Consider the following 17,247-nt stretch of genomic DNA (forward strand, 5'->3'; position numbering starts at 1 on the left):
TTTCTTTCTCTCTCAAAAAACAAAACAAAACAAAACAAAACAACCCAGACATAGGGCATATGTTGGAGATAATGCTGGTTGGGTTCAGGATCACTGCAATAAGGCAAACATTGCAATTAAGCCAGTCAAACGACTTTTTTCATTTCCCACTGCATATAAAAGTTATGTTTACAATACGTGGTAGTCTACTGAGTGTGCGATAGCATTATGTCTACAATAACATATATACCTTTTAAGCTTTTTTATTTTGAGAGAGAGTGGGGGAGGGGAAGAGAGAGAATTCCAAGCAGGCCCCATGCTGTCAGCACAGAGCCCGATGTGGGGCTCAATCTCATGAACCATAAGCCGAAATCAAGAGCCCAACGCTTAACCAACTGAGCCACCCAAGCACACCAACAATGTACATACCTTAAGTAAAAAATACTTTATTGACACAGAGACACAAGGTGAGCAAATGCTGTTGGAACAATGGTACTGGGAGGCATGCTCCATGCAGGGTTGCCACAAACCGACTTGTACACTGACAACACCAAATGGTGGCAAGGATGTAGAGCAACCGAAAGTCTCTCATTCATTGGTGGGAACGCAAAATGGTACAGCCACTTTGAAAGACAGCTGGGGGTTTCTTACAGAACTATACTTTTACCATACAATCCACAATTGGGCTCCCTGGTATTTACCCAAAGGAGTTAAAAACATATCTACACAAAACCTCCAAACAGATGTTTACCGCAGCTTGATTCCTAATTGTCAAAACTTGACAGAAACCCATAGGCAATTGGATTAATAAACTGTGGTACATCCAAAGAATATTATTATTCAGCATTAAAAAGAAACGAGCTATCAAACCACACACACACACACACACACACACACACAGTGAAATGCCCATTACTAAGCAAAAGAAGCCATTCTGAAAAGGCTACATACACACTGTAGGATTCTAACTACAAGACACTCTGGAAAAGGCAAAACTGTGGCGACGCTAAAAAGATGAGTGGTTGCCCAGGACTAGAGGGAAGGGAGAGGACAGGTGGAGTACAGGGGACTTTAGGGTAGTGAAGCTATTCTATATAACGATGGATACGTGTCACTATATATTTCTCTAAATCTATATAGAATGTACAACAGCCAAGAGTGCACCTGAACGTCAACCATCGTCTTGGGGTGATAAGGACGTGTTAATGTCAATGAACCTTCATTGACTGTAACGAGCATACCACTGTGGTGCCGGTTGTGGGGGAAGCTGTGCGCGTGTGGGGTCAAAGGGTACATGCAAGTCTGGGTACTTTGTTTAGTTTTGCTGTGAAACTAAAACTGCTCTAAAAAAGGAAGTCTATTTAAAAACAACAACAACAACAAAAGGCAAAAAATGTGGTGTAGATGAGCTGGTCCAAAGGAGAAATCCTTTGTTTTCTGCACTGTTGCACTGAGAATTGTTACTACAATGAGGAAGAGCTAAGGAATCAGGCCTCCTGACAACATCTGACCTTGTTAGAAAACGGGCAACGGAAAGGTTCTATTTACCCTTGCCCTGCCACCTCCTTCCTCTCCCCACATACATCTCGGTCACTTTTGAGTGACTAGCACCTCCTCTGTCCCCACAGTAGTCAGAGTCCACTTTTACAGCCTGCTTATCTTGAAAGCAAATTCAATTAGAGATTACTTATCCGCAAGGTGGTGGAGGAATACAGAGGAGCCTACAATCTCACGTGTGACCCCACCATTTCGATATCAAAGCCAAAGAGGGACAAGTTCAGCCCTGCTGAATTTTCCAGAAAGACTCCCAAGAGCTCAAATCTTGCATCTTTCCCCTATCCAAAAGCCCGAGTGGAGTCAAACAGAAAACATAAATACAAGGAAATCCCACACCCCACCATATGAGATTTCCCTGGCCAGATCTTCTCTCTCCCTTCGGGATCTTAGTTTCCCCATTCGTACGATGGTTTTAAGCTGTTCTACGGAACCTGTAGATCAATTCACACATTTTTTAGCTTATGTACATTTTGGTTCTTCTCCATTCACATGAAAAATTAAGTAGTGACTCCCTGACCCACTCCTCACTGCTCCCCACCCACAAGCACTAAAAATATAAAATAATCTTTGGGGCACGTCGGTGGCTTAGTCAAGCGCCCAGCTTCGGCTCAGGTCATGATCTTATATTATTATTATTATTATTTTTAAATGTTTATTTATTTTTGAGACAGAGAGAGACAGAGTATGAACGGGGGAGGGTCAGAGAGAGGGAGACACAGAATCTGAAGCAGGCTCCAGGCTCCGAGCTGTCAGCACAGAGCCCGACACGGGGCTTGAACTCGTGGAGTGTGAGATCATGACCTGAGCCGAAGTCTGCCGCTTAACCGACTGAGCCACCCAGGCGCCCCTCAGGTCATGATCTTATGGTTGGTAAGTTCGAGCCTTGCATCGGGCTCTGTGCTGACAGCTTAAGAGCCTAGAGCCTGCTTCAGATTCTGTGTCTCCCTCTCTCTCTCTCTGCTCCTGCCCCTGCTTGCACTCTGTTTCTCTCTCAAAAATAAACATTAAAAAAGATTTTTTTAAAGAATCTTTACACCACCACAGACAATTTACTCTTTATTGATTAAAAATGAAGGAAACATGCAGCAAAATACAAAGTCAAAAAAAGGGAGGGGGAAGGTCAAATATTTTACATCTTCCATAATCTAGCATACGTCATAAGGAGGAACCTCCATTTATTGATACACCATTATTCTATCCTCAGATCATTAAATAGTATCAGCTGGCTCTAGGATTTGGTTCAAAACTTAAGCGAAAAACCCAAACAAATCCATTAGTCATTTGGAATAAGACCATACATTTCACAAATAGCATTGGCACATGTTACCTTGTGCTGAATTAGTCCCTACCCCCAGGGACCAGGGGATCCTGGGGACTCAAAGACAGAGGTGCACCCCGAACCACCACTCCTGGAAAGGAGCAAGGTCTCTCAACGTGTCACGTGCTGTCCCACCTGGGAAGTTTCTGTTCACGTATTTTCTCAGCATCACTGTGTAAGTCAGCAAAGGGAGTCCACCATACATCATGCAGAAGAAGAGAGAACACTGTCCTAAGGCTTGGTGTCTGGCTCCTAGTTCCCAGCAGGGCAAAAAATGAACCGAAAAGAAAAAGAAAGCCCCAGCCCACTGCTATTGGCATGCTGTCATTCAAACATGTCCCACGGTCATTCAAAGGTAATGGCTGGCTGGAGAAACTGAACAGGGGAGTGGGATGCCGCTGACCCCCAGCCTGGGCTCCAGACCACCTCCAAAGAAAATGCCAGAAAAGAGTGATGCCACCACCCCTTGGATTTATCAGTAAGTAGATGATGATGGCTTGCTTGAAACCAAAATATGGACTCTAAGGCAAGCCACTAGTCTTGTGCCAAAGAGGACACTGTCACCTTATTCCCACCTCCCGGCCCTCATTCTTCCCACCCGCCTAAAGAAAAAAAAAAGAGACAGAGAGAGAAAGAAAAGCTAAATATTTTTCCAGCAAGCTGATCAATCTTCTCTTCCTTCACTAGGCTCAGCACGCTCCCTCTTCTTACCAATCCTGCTGGGACCCTGGACTTTGGTGTGTGATCCTCATTTACTTTCCTCCCAACTTGCCATCCCAAACCCGCCCCCCCCCCTCTTTCCCCCCAACATCCACTCCTTTCCCAGTATGTCTCTGTACCCAGGGCAGGGGAAGAAAACCCATGACTGAAACTACAAGCTCAGAATGAGAAACAAAAGCTGTGACGACTCAGTTGTGGGGGAGGTTTCCAGAGACTCTCCGAGAGAAAACTAGGCGAAGCGATCTTGTTATTCGCAGACCAACAGTGCTGGAAAGGGCCTGAGCGATTCTGTAAGAGGCAACTCTCCCCTTTCCATGGGGCCACAGCCCATCTTTGTGTGTCATTTTAAGGCCAGATCGAGTGTCCCTTTCGAATACAAAAATTGTTAGGGCTACTTGCGGTTAGACAAAGGCTGACTGTGAAGCAGTAGGAAAGAAAATCGGCCCCACCGACTACTCACATATTGCATTATGAGTGCTCGTTTCGAAACCTAAAGAATAATTTATATTACTTCTATAGAAAATCAGATGAACACTGTCTACTCATAAATCCTAAAAGTCACGGCACATGTGGTTTCACTTTCCGTCCTGGGTCGGGTTCAGCGCACAGAAGTGTGGACCCCCTCCAAAGGGTCAGTGCAGGAGAGGGGAGGAAGGCAGGCCTCGCTGGCCTGGAGAGGCTCCTTTATTGCTGTAGAGAGCTCAGCCTTTCATTTCCTCATGACGTGGAGGCCAGGCAAATTTTCACGGGAGGACTGAGGAGCAGTTTTTCCTCAACTGAATTTTTTTAAGATTCGAAAATAAATACTTCCACAATGATATGACTTTTGCTTTTTCCTGTTCAAAACCACTGCTGGGAAAGTTCACTTTTATAGGCCATTACTCGGTGTTTTCACTACAATAGGTCCAAACTTCCACTTTGAAGGATCTGATGGCTTGAAGTTCGACTACAGATGTTTTGCACCAGCTGAAGTTAAGGCTAGCAACCCTTTCTGGAGGGAGGGATGAAGAGGGGTGCCTGAGAGCAGCTTCAGCAAAACGCTTAGAAACATGAACAAAACAAAAACACAGTTTAGGCTGCCTCCTCTGAGGCTGTGCTTTTTCCTAACAAAGGTTGCTAGAATTCACAACAGATTAAAAAAAAAAAAAAAAAAAATCACTAAATTAAATTCTCTGGGCTCCAGCTAAACAATCGCCTTTTAGTTGCTACTTCAGTGGTAAAGAGATATCCCAAGATGCCCACATCCTGTCAGGTGTGGGGGAACAGGCAGGAGGAGGAAGCCCAATATAGCTGCTACTTTCCACCCAGCGCCATCATTGGAGTAAGGCAAGATGAGCTGACCGATCTCCCTCCTGGGCCTTGAGGCACGTGGACCCCTTCTCAGATGGAGGAAGACAGGGGACACGCGCGGTAAGTTTACTAACGGAACTCTTTAAAGGGATGCTGGCCACTGGTGATCCGACTTTTCTCTCCCTGTGGGAAAAAGGGGAAGTGATGGCAGGAAGAACATAAAGAAAGACCTCTAAAGCTCCTAGCCGGGAGGTTTGTCGCTGGGTTCTTTGGCAGTAGTGGGTTTAGGCCAACAGAAGCAACAGAGATACGCATGTGTGGAATCTCCTTAGGCCACCTCTTCCAGGGCTGTGGTTTAGCTGATGCTGAGCTGGGCAAATCCTATTAGTTTCCCATCATCAGGAATATCCGAGCCTTCGACACCAGATGCCTAGGAATCAAACAAAATAAGAAGCTGTGGCTACTTGTGAACAAAATCGCAGGTAGCAATTGAAACTGACTGACACAAGGACTGTGGGAAGGAAGACAGTGGGGGACAGGTCCCTGGGATACAAACGGGGGGCAGATCAAGTGTCTTTTCCAGAAAAGGTGGGGGCTGGGTAAAAAGCTGGAGTCAGACTGGCTAATACTCTCTTGAGAGGAGTCAAGGGCGTGGGGTAGGAGGCTTCCTGGGAGGGAGAGGGGAAGAGAGGACACTCAAAAGGAGACATCAGGGGGCGCCTGGGTGGCTCAGGTTAAGCGTCCAAACTACTGGTTTCGGCTCATGTTTCATGAGTTTGAGCCCCGCATCAGGATCTGCGCCGACAGCCCAGAGCTTGCTTGGGATCTCTCTCTCCTTCTCTCTCTGCCCCTGCCCTGCTTGAGCTCTCGCTCTCTCTCTCAGAAAATAAACAAACATAAAAAAAAAAAAAATAAAAAAAAATTAAAAAAAAAAAGCGACATCAGCCTAGGGCCTCAGGAAGGCTAAATGAATACAATCCGCCATATTTTAATATTCTCATCACTCAGGGAATATAGAAACTGGTTCTGCAGAGGCTGCTGCTGTGTAAAGATAGTTTAAAGAAGAAGGGATGAATACCAGTTTGAAAGTGACAGATCGATTTGACTGAGGTTCTTCCACAATTTTCTGCAAATTCGCTGCCACTGTAATCACACAAACAGAAAGTAATGAGAAGCTAAGTAATCTCTACTTTCCACCATACTTTAAAAACTTAAACGGTAGCTCAGAATCTTCTATGGTCAACCGAGATGGAAGCAGAAAGATAAGTCACTCCCTAAACAAAAGTTATCTTTTAAACTTAACCCTAAGTAGCACAAATAAATCTTGAATCGTGGTCAGATTAACTTTCTTTAGGATACTGTATTAACTGGGACAAAACACACAGGTGAAAGAGGTAGGATTTGCCTACTCCTGGGCCAGAAAGCTCTAGACTGGGAGCTGGCCAACTCTGGCCAGCAGCCTGTTTCTAGTCCGGCTGTGGGCCGGGAATGGTTTAAAGAGGACGAAGACAGTGCATGGGCCACAAAGCCTAAGCTACTTACTATCTGGTCCTTTACAGAAACACTTGCTGCTTGGCCGTAGACAATGGTCTTTTCCTTCAATAACATGTACACATGGGCCGACTGTGCCTTTTCTTACTTCCTGCTTCTTCGAGGAATAAACCTCTAATGACTTTCGCTTACCTCTTAGCTCTAGAAGGGTCGAGTTTCACCCTCCGAAATGGACTAGATGTGGCTAAGCTTACTTTAACTCGTGACTTATGTCATCAGTCCTACTAGTATTTCCCAGAGACCTAAAGTGCGCCTCGACTCACTGCCACTGCAAGTCACAAACGTAGAAAGGAGACTTTCTGTTTTGTGAGGAACTGTCCCCAATAGCTGTTGCTATTTCAGCAACACCAGGACCGTCCCAAGACCCACGAGACCTGCTCAATGAGACAGACCTGGTTTTCTAGGTCCTCGATACACAGACAGAGACACAGGGGCACAGGGCAGAGCACAAAGTAGTTACCTATTACTAAATCCCTTCCATCGACCAGGCCAGCAGAAATAAGTTCCTGAGAGACGCCCTCGGCGGTATCTGCGGGGACAAAGCAGAAGGTGCTCTTTGTCACGTCACTACTACCTCTCAGAGGAGGTGCTGGCACTGCCAGGCCCAGGCTAGCTGCTAGATCCACAGAACCAAGGAGGCGGGTGGAGTCCTCTCCCCACACGAAGGTTCCTCCCACCACTGGGGCTGGCTAGAGGGCCGAATCTATAGCAGCCAGACGGCCAATATCAGCTCGATGTAAAGGTAACCTTCTACAGAATGGTGTAATTTAGAGGACTACAGGTTCTGCTCAAAAGAGCCCCCGCAGTGATGCCACAGGGGAAACTCCTATTCTGAGGGTCACCGTGGCCCCGAGCCCCATCAGCTCTGAGAGGCGACCTCGAGCGTGCAACACCTCCAGGGCTAATACAACAAAATGCTTTATTTTCAAGTACACCTTGAAAAAGCAAATTGTAATCTCTTCCCTTTGGAGATCACACCCCAAGGGTTTTGCTGAAGTCACTTTCTTTTTTATTCCGGTGGGCTTTTCTTCGTATCTAGTTGTTATTTTAGGTGGCACAATCGGATTGATGGGTGTAACAGAAATGAAAAGACAAGGAGAGAGCGTCCCTAAGCTGATCTCATCTCCAACTGTGACTCAGGGCTGCTGAACACTGAGCCCCCCAGAGGAACAGGAGGACCTGGCGGGGGGGGGGGGGGGAAGGGGCGGGCACACATTTGAGCTGATGACCAGTGTGTGTTTGTTTGTTTTTTTTAATTCTCAAGTTAGTTACCATGCCATGTAGTCTTGGCTTCAGGAGTAGAACCCAGTGATTACCAGTGATTTGAATTAGTTCCTTAGTATGTGACTCTTCCTGGTTTTAAACAGTGAAACAGATACACCTCTGCACATCTGTATCTGTTCTCTTTCGTACTTAGTTACTGATGATACCAAGATAGCGGGGAGAACAAGCACGGCACAAAGGACAAATGTGCTGGAGTCAGGTCACCTCCCCAATCTGAACCCTGAGTAACAAAGGCAAGAAAGAAACAAGCCTCATCTCAGGGAGAAGTTCAAGGCCAGAAGCTATGCATGTCAGGGCTCAGCTTCAGCCTGGGGAGAGAGGAGCCTGGAAGCCTTGTTTCTTCTTCACTGTCATGGAGAAGGACAACCGTGTTCAGTGAGAAGAGTAAGAAATCTGCACCCTGACAAATGTGGATATGAATTCTGGCTGCTCCTCTTTCCAGCTGTGTGAATAGCAACAAGTAACCTCCCCACTCTCTAACTTCATCATCTATGCAATGGAGACCATAATCCTTCCTTAGGGGCTGCTCTGAGAATTTAATGAGATATAATGTTTAGCACAATGCCTGGCCTACTATAGTAGGCCGCAGATTAGAGCTACACTCGTTACTGTTGGTATTACGGTAGGTTTTATAAATGAGGTTAGTAGCAAATAAATTGTATTTGAATTGTATTCATATGCTACCCCAAACCTTTAAACCAAGAACGTTTTCATCATCTTTTAAAAGCAAAATATATCCAAAGGACAAAAACTTCATGATGTATTTCATTAAATAATAAATTAGAAGTTATTTTGTTTTCAATGTTTTTGATGTCTCACCTCTCCCAGGAGTAAACTCGAATCGAATATCATTTAGTTCTTTTTTTGAATTCCTATGAAAGAAAACAGAATGTGTAAAGTCAACTGAATTCATGCATACAGATGCTGCCAACATGTACTAGGAAAGCTGTGCCTCAAGAAAGAACGTTCTTTCTATCCCCATAGATCATATGATTTGTTCTAACATGCTCACAGTGTAGGGCTCAGACCATACAAATGAAGAGTGAGCATCTAATAGTCTTACAAGCCTTTCAACTTATATTCTCCACTGCGGAATATAAAAACCTCATGCTAAGAGGAGAAGGGGATTAAGGGCACACTTATTGTGATGAGCACCGAGTAATGTATGGAATTGCTCAATCACTACAGTATACACCTGAAACTAATATGGCAATGTATGTTAATTATACTGGAAATAAATAAATGGAGGGGAAAATCCCAAGCACAAAGTAAACAAAACCAAACCAAAAAAGCCCTCATGCTTTTGAGGTGAATCTGACATGTGTACTCCCGTGCTTATTCCCACTAAGATGATCACATAAAACTAAGAGGAAAATGTAAGAGCCCCAGAAGGTATAATTAAAATGATAAACGATACAGGACAGAAGGGTTAGTATCTAAAATTATATAAAGAACTTACACAACTTAACACCAAAAACCCCAAATGATCCAATTAAAAAATGAGCAGAAGATGGGGCGCCTTGGTGGCTCCGTCGCTTAAGCGTCCAACTTCGGCTCAGGTCATGATCTTGCCGTTCATGAGTTCGAGCCCCGCGTCGGGCTCTGTGCCGACAGTTCGGAGCCTGGAGCCTGCTTCGGGTTCTGTCTCCCTCTCTCTGCCCCTCCCTCACTCGCGAAAAAAGAGTTACTTGCAAAGAGGAAGAAAAGCATCTTTAGAGTATTGAGGAAACAAACAGAAGCTGTTTACTTGCCTTAATCTGAGTACGAGGCTGACTGGGATCTTGGCTTCTTGTGAGCCTGCTCCTGAAGGCGGAGCCTAAAAATCGTTGACAGTATAAAGTCAGTGTCCGGTCTACCAAGCATGGAGGTTACTCACTCACGGTCACCAGCAGAGGAAATGTCCACGTGGCGGCAATTTCCTTCATCTCCAGGGGAGGCCAGACCAGTCCCTGGGACATGTTCCCTGCTCTGGGAGGACATGCACTCCAAGGCAACAAAAAGAACCAAGTGCCAGCACGAGTCAAGCACAGTTAGAAAGATAATTCTCAACCCCACGTGAAATTCCATACACAGCCATTTATAGTTTGCAGTTTTCAGATCCTTGTTTCCTTCTACAAGGGTGAAAAACACGAAGGCTGGGTTTTTCCCTTTAAAAATTCTGCCAGTGTAGGGGCGCCTGGGTGGCACCAGTCAGTTAAGCTCTTGGTTTAGGCTCGGGACGTGATCTCATGGTCACGGGTCCAGGCCCCACATGGGGCTCTGCAATGACAGTATGGAGCCTGCTTGGGATTCTCTCTCCCCCTCTCTGCCCCTCCTCTACTCGTGCATGCTCTCTCTCTCAAAATAAATAAACAAACTTTTAAAAAATCTGCCAGCGTATCACATAGCAATGTACAAGGTAGGATCTAAACTGGCTGTGCCTCAGGAATCCACCTGGCCTGGAGGTTCCAGATCTTCTGATGGCTAAACGAATCCTCTCTGAAAACTGTTAAGTTATTCCTTGCTTACTAGAGAAGACACATTCTATTTAAGTCGTTTATAAAGTAAATCCAATCTTTCCATCAGTTTTCATAAGATAAATGTATCTTTTCCAATACGATGGAAAGAAATGAAAAGAAAGCTTGGGTTCGATGGAAAGGTTACATAAAGTCGGCACCGTGACTAACCGGAAGCTTCTCACAGCAGTGGTCTCTAAAGGCAGACCATCACGGGGACACAAAAGAAAAAAAAAATCAGAACTTGCATTTTTACCTCTTTCTATTGAAAATGTTAGGGGGAAAAAAAATGAAGTCTCCAATGTCTAATAAATGAATAGACTCTGGAAAGCTTACTCTAACCATGGGGCATAAGGTCACGTGTTCTGCACGGTATTTGGAATTTCCTGAGGGAAGCGAGGGAGGGATTCACACACAGTGGGGCCCTCACTCCCTTGACTGCTTTCAGTGTATGAGTATTTGTGATTTTTGTGTGTGACTGACCACGTGCATTTATGGATTACATCACTTCACTTTAATGAAATCAACCCTCACAAAATTGACAAATATCTTAAAAAAGAGGAAAACAAGAAAATCATGGACGGGAGACGGTATCGATAATGCAAGCATAAGCGAAAGAAAAGGAAACAGAATTGCTGACAATCCTAGTGTGAGACGAACTCTAGCGGCCACAGAATAATAATGAGCTCATAAAAAGCTGACCAGAAACTACCTCCCGAATTTCTGATGTTTGGAATGTGGCTCATGTTATCCGTCATTAACTTATTATGCTGCTTAAAAACCTGTGGGATCCTTGAAAAACTCGCCTATTTGTATACCTTTAAAACTGTGAGAACAGAATCTCTAACTTGTTTCAAAATCTCCCACCACAGCAACCTCACTACATAAGGTTGTGTTCCACGTCAATCTCTGCTTTCTTCATCTACCCAGAAGGCAGACCGCTCAAGTGCACTCCTGCTTACCTGGGCCGTTTTTGCCGGCTCTGCGGGGGCTGGGGGACAGACTTGAGTTGGCTGTGCAGGCGTGTGCCCGGCTGGCTGAGGTAGATGAGCAGAAATCTGTTCTGGAACTTGGAGTAAACTACCCACGGGATCAGCTGTCGGAAATAGCTGTAACAAGAACATACACACAGTGCTGCTTCAGTTGAGTGGAAAGGGAGGGAGGTGTATTGACGGGCAGGCAGGGCCTCCCAGGGTGACACTTTCAAAGCAGTGTTTGTGTGGCGTCCTGGCACATCACTACATCTCTTGAATACATGTACTTCAAATGGAAGTCAAATATTTCTACCAGGCTTTTTTGTTATAACAACTTTTGTGAGATGTAATTCATATCCCACTAAATTCACCCACTGTAAGTATACAATTCAGTGATTTCTAGAAAATTTATACTTGTGCAAACATCACTACGATCTAGTTTTAGAACGTTCCCGTCAACTCAGAAAGTTCTCTTGTGCCCATTGACATTTAATTCCTCCAGCTCCCACACCCAGCCCTAGGCAACCACTGATTACTTTCTGTCCCTATGAGTTTGCCTTTTCTGGATCTTTCATGTAAGTGAAGTGCATGCTCTCTGTTGTGTCTGGCTTATTTCACTTAGCACAGTTTTCTGAGGTTTAGCCATATTACAGCCTATATACCAGTAGTTCATTTTTTTCTTCAGAATAGCATTTCATTACATCATATTTACTTTCAACTACATCTATTCTACCCTCTTTGCCCAATCAAATAGCACCTCTAAGATGCAGATTTAAGTAGTAAAGGGAAATTACAGAAGCTACATTTTTCTATGTCTTGGAAGTTTCTATTACTTATAAAGAAAAACAATTAACCAATGATTCATTAAAATATCTGAAATGCTTTTCAAGACCGAAAGCCAACATAGACATTATATATCTATTTTGCATGTTTGAAAGATTTCATAAATTTTAGTTAGGTAACTTGGGGGGAAAAGACTGATGTTGAGTATAAAATCAAGGTGAACATATTCAAAATTATAAGTTGATGAAAAAAGTACAATGGCTAAAACTTAACAGTTGAAAGAGAAAATAACTGAAAGGTCAACAAGAGAGGTCTAAGGGCTGACAGCATGTAAACAAAATTGAGAGGCAAAGAAGTAAGGTTTTGTATTCATTTAGCTTCATACAGAGGAAATTCAAGTAACTCTGGTGCTGGGGCACCTGGGTGGGTCAGTGGATTAGGCAACCAACTTTGGCTCAGGTCATGATCTTGCAGTTCATGAGTTTGGGCTCAGATTCTGTGTCTCCTTCTCTCTTGCCCCTCCCCTATTCACACTCTGTCTTTCTCTTTCTCTCTCAAAAAGAAATAAACATCAAAAAACTTAAAAAAAAGTAATTCTGTGGTTCTGAATTTTGATAGAAAAAGAGAACGTAAGATTAGTTTGAAATTGAGGGGGCACCTGGCGGGCCCAGTTGGCAGAGTTGTGTGGCTCTTGATCTTGGGATTGTGAGTTTGAGCCTCATGTTGGGTACAGAGATTACTTAAAAATAAAAAAATCTTAAAAAAAAAAAAAGATTTGAAAATATTAAATAGGAGTATTAGCACTATTTCAAAAGGGCAGTTTCCAAATTGCATGCACATATATGCTAACTTATATTAACTGAAAGGTTATACAAAACAAAGCAATGAGAGGATATAGAGAAACTGGAACCTTGAGCACTGCAGATGACAATGTAAAATAGTGCAGCCACTATGGAAAACAGTAAGGTGATTCCTCAGAAAGTTAAAAATAGAATTATCATATGATCCAGCAATTCCCTTCTGGGTAAGCCCCAAAGAATTAAAAGTAAGAACTCGAACAGATATTTGTGTAGCCATGTTCACACTGGAATCATTCACAACAGCCTAAAAGTGAAAACAACCCAACTGTCTGTCCAGTGGAAAGGAAAAACAAATATGATACATACCTACAATGGAATATTATTCAGCCTTAAAAAGGGAGGGAGGAAGGAAGTTCTGACACATATTACATGGATGAACCCAGAGGGCATTATGCTAAGTGAAAAAAGGCAGTCTCGAAGGACTTATGGTTTATGATTCCACTTTCATGAGGTATATATAGAACGGTGGCTGCCAGGGGCTGGGGGGGGAGGAAAAAATGGGGTGACTGCTAATGTGGAGTTGCACGGTTGGTGATGGTTGCACAACAGTGTGAATGTACTGAAAGGCACTGAACTGCACCCACAAAAATGGTTAAGATGGTAACTTTTATGTTATGTCTGTTTCACCACAATTTCAAACATAACAAAGCAACGAGCCCTGAAGTATGAGTATGAGCTTGTGAGAGTCCATGTGGGAATGCCACTGAGGCAAAGGGACAAGAAGATGACACGAACAACTCTGGGTAAACTGTAAAATACCCTCTCCACTCAACTTTGGAGAAACTAAGAATTAATTAGTCTAGATTAGGTTAGAGTAAGAAATAATCTTAAATGCTCAGAAAATCGTAAGAAGAAAAGTTATTTCTTTTCTTAGCAGAGGCTAAGTTGGGGATCATCCTCATTCAGGGACGCAGGCTGTGGTGGCAGGGGCAAGGGGACCCAGGGAACAACAGAAAGGCTCTTCCTTCTGCTAACATTTCATTGCCCAAAGCAACTGCCATGGCCACGAGTTACTTCAAGGGGTAAGGAGATGCAATTCTACCAGGTAGCACAAGGAGGAACCAGAAATCTTAATGAATCGCAGGGCTGATGTAAGTTCTGATGTAACTGGCCTGTTAATATGCTGAAGTGCAGTATTTATTTTCAGTCTTAAACTATATGATACCATGTAGACAAATCCTGTACATAATCGTGTACAAAATTGTATACTATACACACAAATCAAGTGGGAAAAAAGCAACTTCTAAGAATAGGGGCAAAACCAAACTGATTTAACGGGTCAAGATGTGTAGCTGGTAAATCACTACTGAGCCTGGAATGTAGATGCTGCCCGAAGGAAAAATGCATCCCCCAAAACGATTGTTATCTTCACGTAATGAGCGTAAGGCAGGCCAGCCCAACAGGATTCTGTTTAGTAGGACTGCCTATCATAATGAGGCAACAACTAAAGACAACATAATGTATATGACAAGAGAAGATGATAGAAGGGTGAAACCCAAAAACGATAGGTAGCATACGACAAATTCCTGGACAGATTAATGCAAAAAGACGACTTTCCACTTTAGGCGGCCCAAGCCAAAAAAGCAATTCATAAAGTCAGGCAGGAAAGGAAGGAAGAACTTCCTGGGCCTCCAAGCCAACCTTTTTTTTTTTTTTTTTTTTTAAATGTTTATTTATTTTTGAGAGACAGAGCACGAGTGGGGGGAGGGGCGGAGAGAGAATGAGACACAGAATCAGAAGCAGGCTCCAGGCTCTGCACTGGCAGCACAGAGCCTGATGCGGGGCTCGAACTCACAGACTGTGAGATCGCTTAACTGACTCAGCCCCCAGGTGCCCCCAGGCCAACTTTTGAAATGAGTTCAATGGCGCCGACTTACTGCAGAAGTCCATTCAAACTCAGAATCGATACCTCTGATGAAATTTGGCTGCTACAAATTCTCATTCCCATTTAGGCACATATAAAAAAAAAATGTGCTTACCATTAAAAACAAAACAAAAGCACACACACTTTAATGACTCAAAACCCACAACTACTTACCTCAGAATTTGATAATGATTCTTTCACTCGGGGAGACTAAAAGAAATACAAAAAAGGCTTATTAACTCAAAACTTAGGTTACTTGTAGTTCCAAACTGCACTGAATGTTGAAATGCAAGTAAACTCCATTTCATTCTGATCCATTAAGTCACTGGTAACTCTAGTGAAAGTTTTCTGGAAAAAGAAAATATCATGATGCTATTGTATTCTTTGTCCAGGTAGCCTTTAATACATCAATGTTCTATGGTATTTTAACAGTTCCCAACTTGAGGTTTATAAACAAACATGGGACTGAGTTCTCAGGCAGCAGGGAGGTCACACTCTTCAAAGTACAATTCTTTCTACTAATCATGAACATGTTATGTACATAATATCCTAGACCAACTGCAAGCCTTCAAGCTCATTATCCAACACACCCTCAAAGCAGAGTAATTTGTATTATGGGCTTCAGCTGGAGAACACTCTGGAGCCAAAACTGAAAATTTTGGCAAATGTATAATCTGCCACTTGAAAAATCTATGCTAAATTTATTTAGTAAACCATAACAGTTAGTAGTGATTCTGGATACAGGTAATGGAGAATACAAAAAAACAAAAAACAAAACCCTGAACATATCTTTAAACAAACATCAGTTTCTGGTAAATTCTACCAAGCATAAATTTAGACTACTTAAAAGGTCAGCTTAGGCTTTTTTAAGTTTTCATCACTATTTCATTGAAGAGAATCAAGGTTCAGGTGATAGCTAATATATCACAGCAAGTATATGGCCAACCCAACACGCTTTTTAACTTTATGTTTGGAAATAATTTCAAACTTACATAAATTTCTGTTAGAATAAGAACAGTACAAAGAACACAAGTATACCTCTGACCCAGATTCACCCATCATTAACTTTTTTTCCTTATCTGCTTTATTGTTTAGATGTTCACTTTCTCTCTTTTTAAACACACACACACACACACACACACAACCAATCATATTGCTCTTGTACTATCTGAGAATTAGTTGCATAGACTGTAGCTGTTTACCACTGAACCATTACTGTGTATTTCTTAAGAACAGGGATATTCTCTTCTATAACTTCATACTACTATAGTAGTAAATTTCAGTAAATTTCACAATAATGCTAATTTTCATCAGCTAGTCCAGGCATTTGCCAAGTTGTCCAGTATGCGGTACCTATTTTTCCCCTTGTAACTAATAGGCAAGCTGTGGAGAAGACACTTCCAGACCCTGAAAATGTTCTGCTCATCAAAAATTTCCCCTATACTTAGCACCCACTGATGATCCTTGTCTGACCTAATTTTTATGACTGCTATCCTGGCTATAAAGTGATGATTTTGCCCTCCAATACTCCTCTACATTTCCCAGTCAGCACCAGCAATTTACTGTAATGAAAAACCATCCCTCTCCCCCACTTATAATCTACCTATTCATTATTGGCACAGACTCATAGAGTCCTAGTTTTTAAGTGGTTTACAAATTATTACTGCATTTAAGGATTTTGATAGTTAAATTCTAATTTGGTCAGTGGGAGCTCATTCAATCTGGGCCTTGTATTATTATGATTTTTTTTTTTTTAAGAAAACACTTTTTTTTTGACAAAAGAAGATATTCCAGATTCATCTTGTATTTTCCCTGTGTAAGCCCTGGAATCAGCCATTTCTCCAAGGGGCCCTTGTTCTTTTAGTACAGAATGGCATTAAAGACCAAGATCTGGGCATAAATTGTGCTCACTGTTCTTGTTTTCCTGACTCTCTGCATACCTGGTAACCTCTGATTGGATACCAGATACTGTGAATTTTATCTTGCTGCATGCTGATAATTTTGTATTTCTATAAATCTTCTTGAGCTTTGTTCTGGAGTACAGTCAAATTACTTGGAAACAGTTTCATCCTTTCGGATTTTGCTTTATGAGTTGTTGACTGGATCTGGAGCAGTGCTCAATCTAGGGCTATACGCTCCCCACTACGTAGACAAGCTTTCTGAGAACTCTACCCAATGTCTTGTGAATGACAGGTTTCCACACTCTGGCTGGTGGAAATGGGTACTGCTGCTGGCTCTCTGTGAGGGCTGGGTGCTGCTACCCCGTCTCAGGAGGTTTTCTCACATGTATTCCTTGAAGAGTATTCCACTGAACCCTCACAAGGGAACCTCTGCAGACTTCTGAGCTTCTCTCTGTGTGTAGCTCTCTCCTCCCTGGTACTCTACTGATTTATCTGCTTCCGTCTCCCTGGACTCTTAGCCCTATTTCCTCAACTCAGGAAAACACTTTTCAAGCCATAATGAAGGGAATAGTCAATCAAATAAAACTGCTCCATAAATGGAAGACTGAGCAGAGAAGGACATTAAAATGGTTATTATAACTATACTATAGTTATAATACACATTAGCTTCA

The 17,247-nt window shown here is 42.9% G+C and overlaps 1 protein-coding gene across 2 annotated transcripts in view; it reads right to left on the minus strand.

Annotated features, from left to right (window-relative positions):
- Nucleotides 1-2,579: 2,579 nt before the first annotated feature.
- OXSR1 (oxidative stress responsive kinase 1) overlaps nt 2,580-17,247 on the minus strand; it is a 102,313-nt gene continuing 87,645 nt past the window's right edge. For both annotated transcript variants that reach the window (XM_049629005.1, XM_049629006.1), the window contains 7 exons: nt 14,850-14,885; nt 11,157-11,303; nt 9,451-9,515; nt 8,519-8,571; nt 6,876-6,944; nt 5,943-6,007; nt 2,580-5,294 (listed from right to left, as the gene is read on the minus strand). In XM_049629005.1, the coding sequence (XP_049484962.1) occupies nt 5,220-5,294; nt 5,943-6,007; nt 6,876-6,944; nt 8,519-8,571; nt 9,451-9,515; nt 11,157-11,303; nt 14,850-14,885 (510 nt within the window). In that variant the 3' untranslated portion in view covers nt 2,580-5,219. The remainder of the gene's footprint in view (nt 5,295-5,942; nt 6,008-6,875; nt 6,945-8,518; nt 8,572-9,450; nt 9,516-11,156; nt 11,304-14,849; nt 14,886-17,247) is intronic.

Source organism: Panthera uncia, chromosome C2 (genome assembly GCF_023721935.1).
Source record: "Panthera uncia isolate 11264 chromosome C2, Puncia_PCG_1.0, whole genome shotgun sequence".
Lineage (NCBI taxonomy): Eukaryota > Metazoa > Chordata > Mammalia > Carnivora > Felidae > Panthera > Panthera uncia.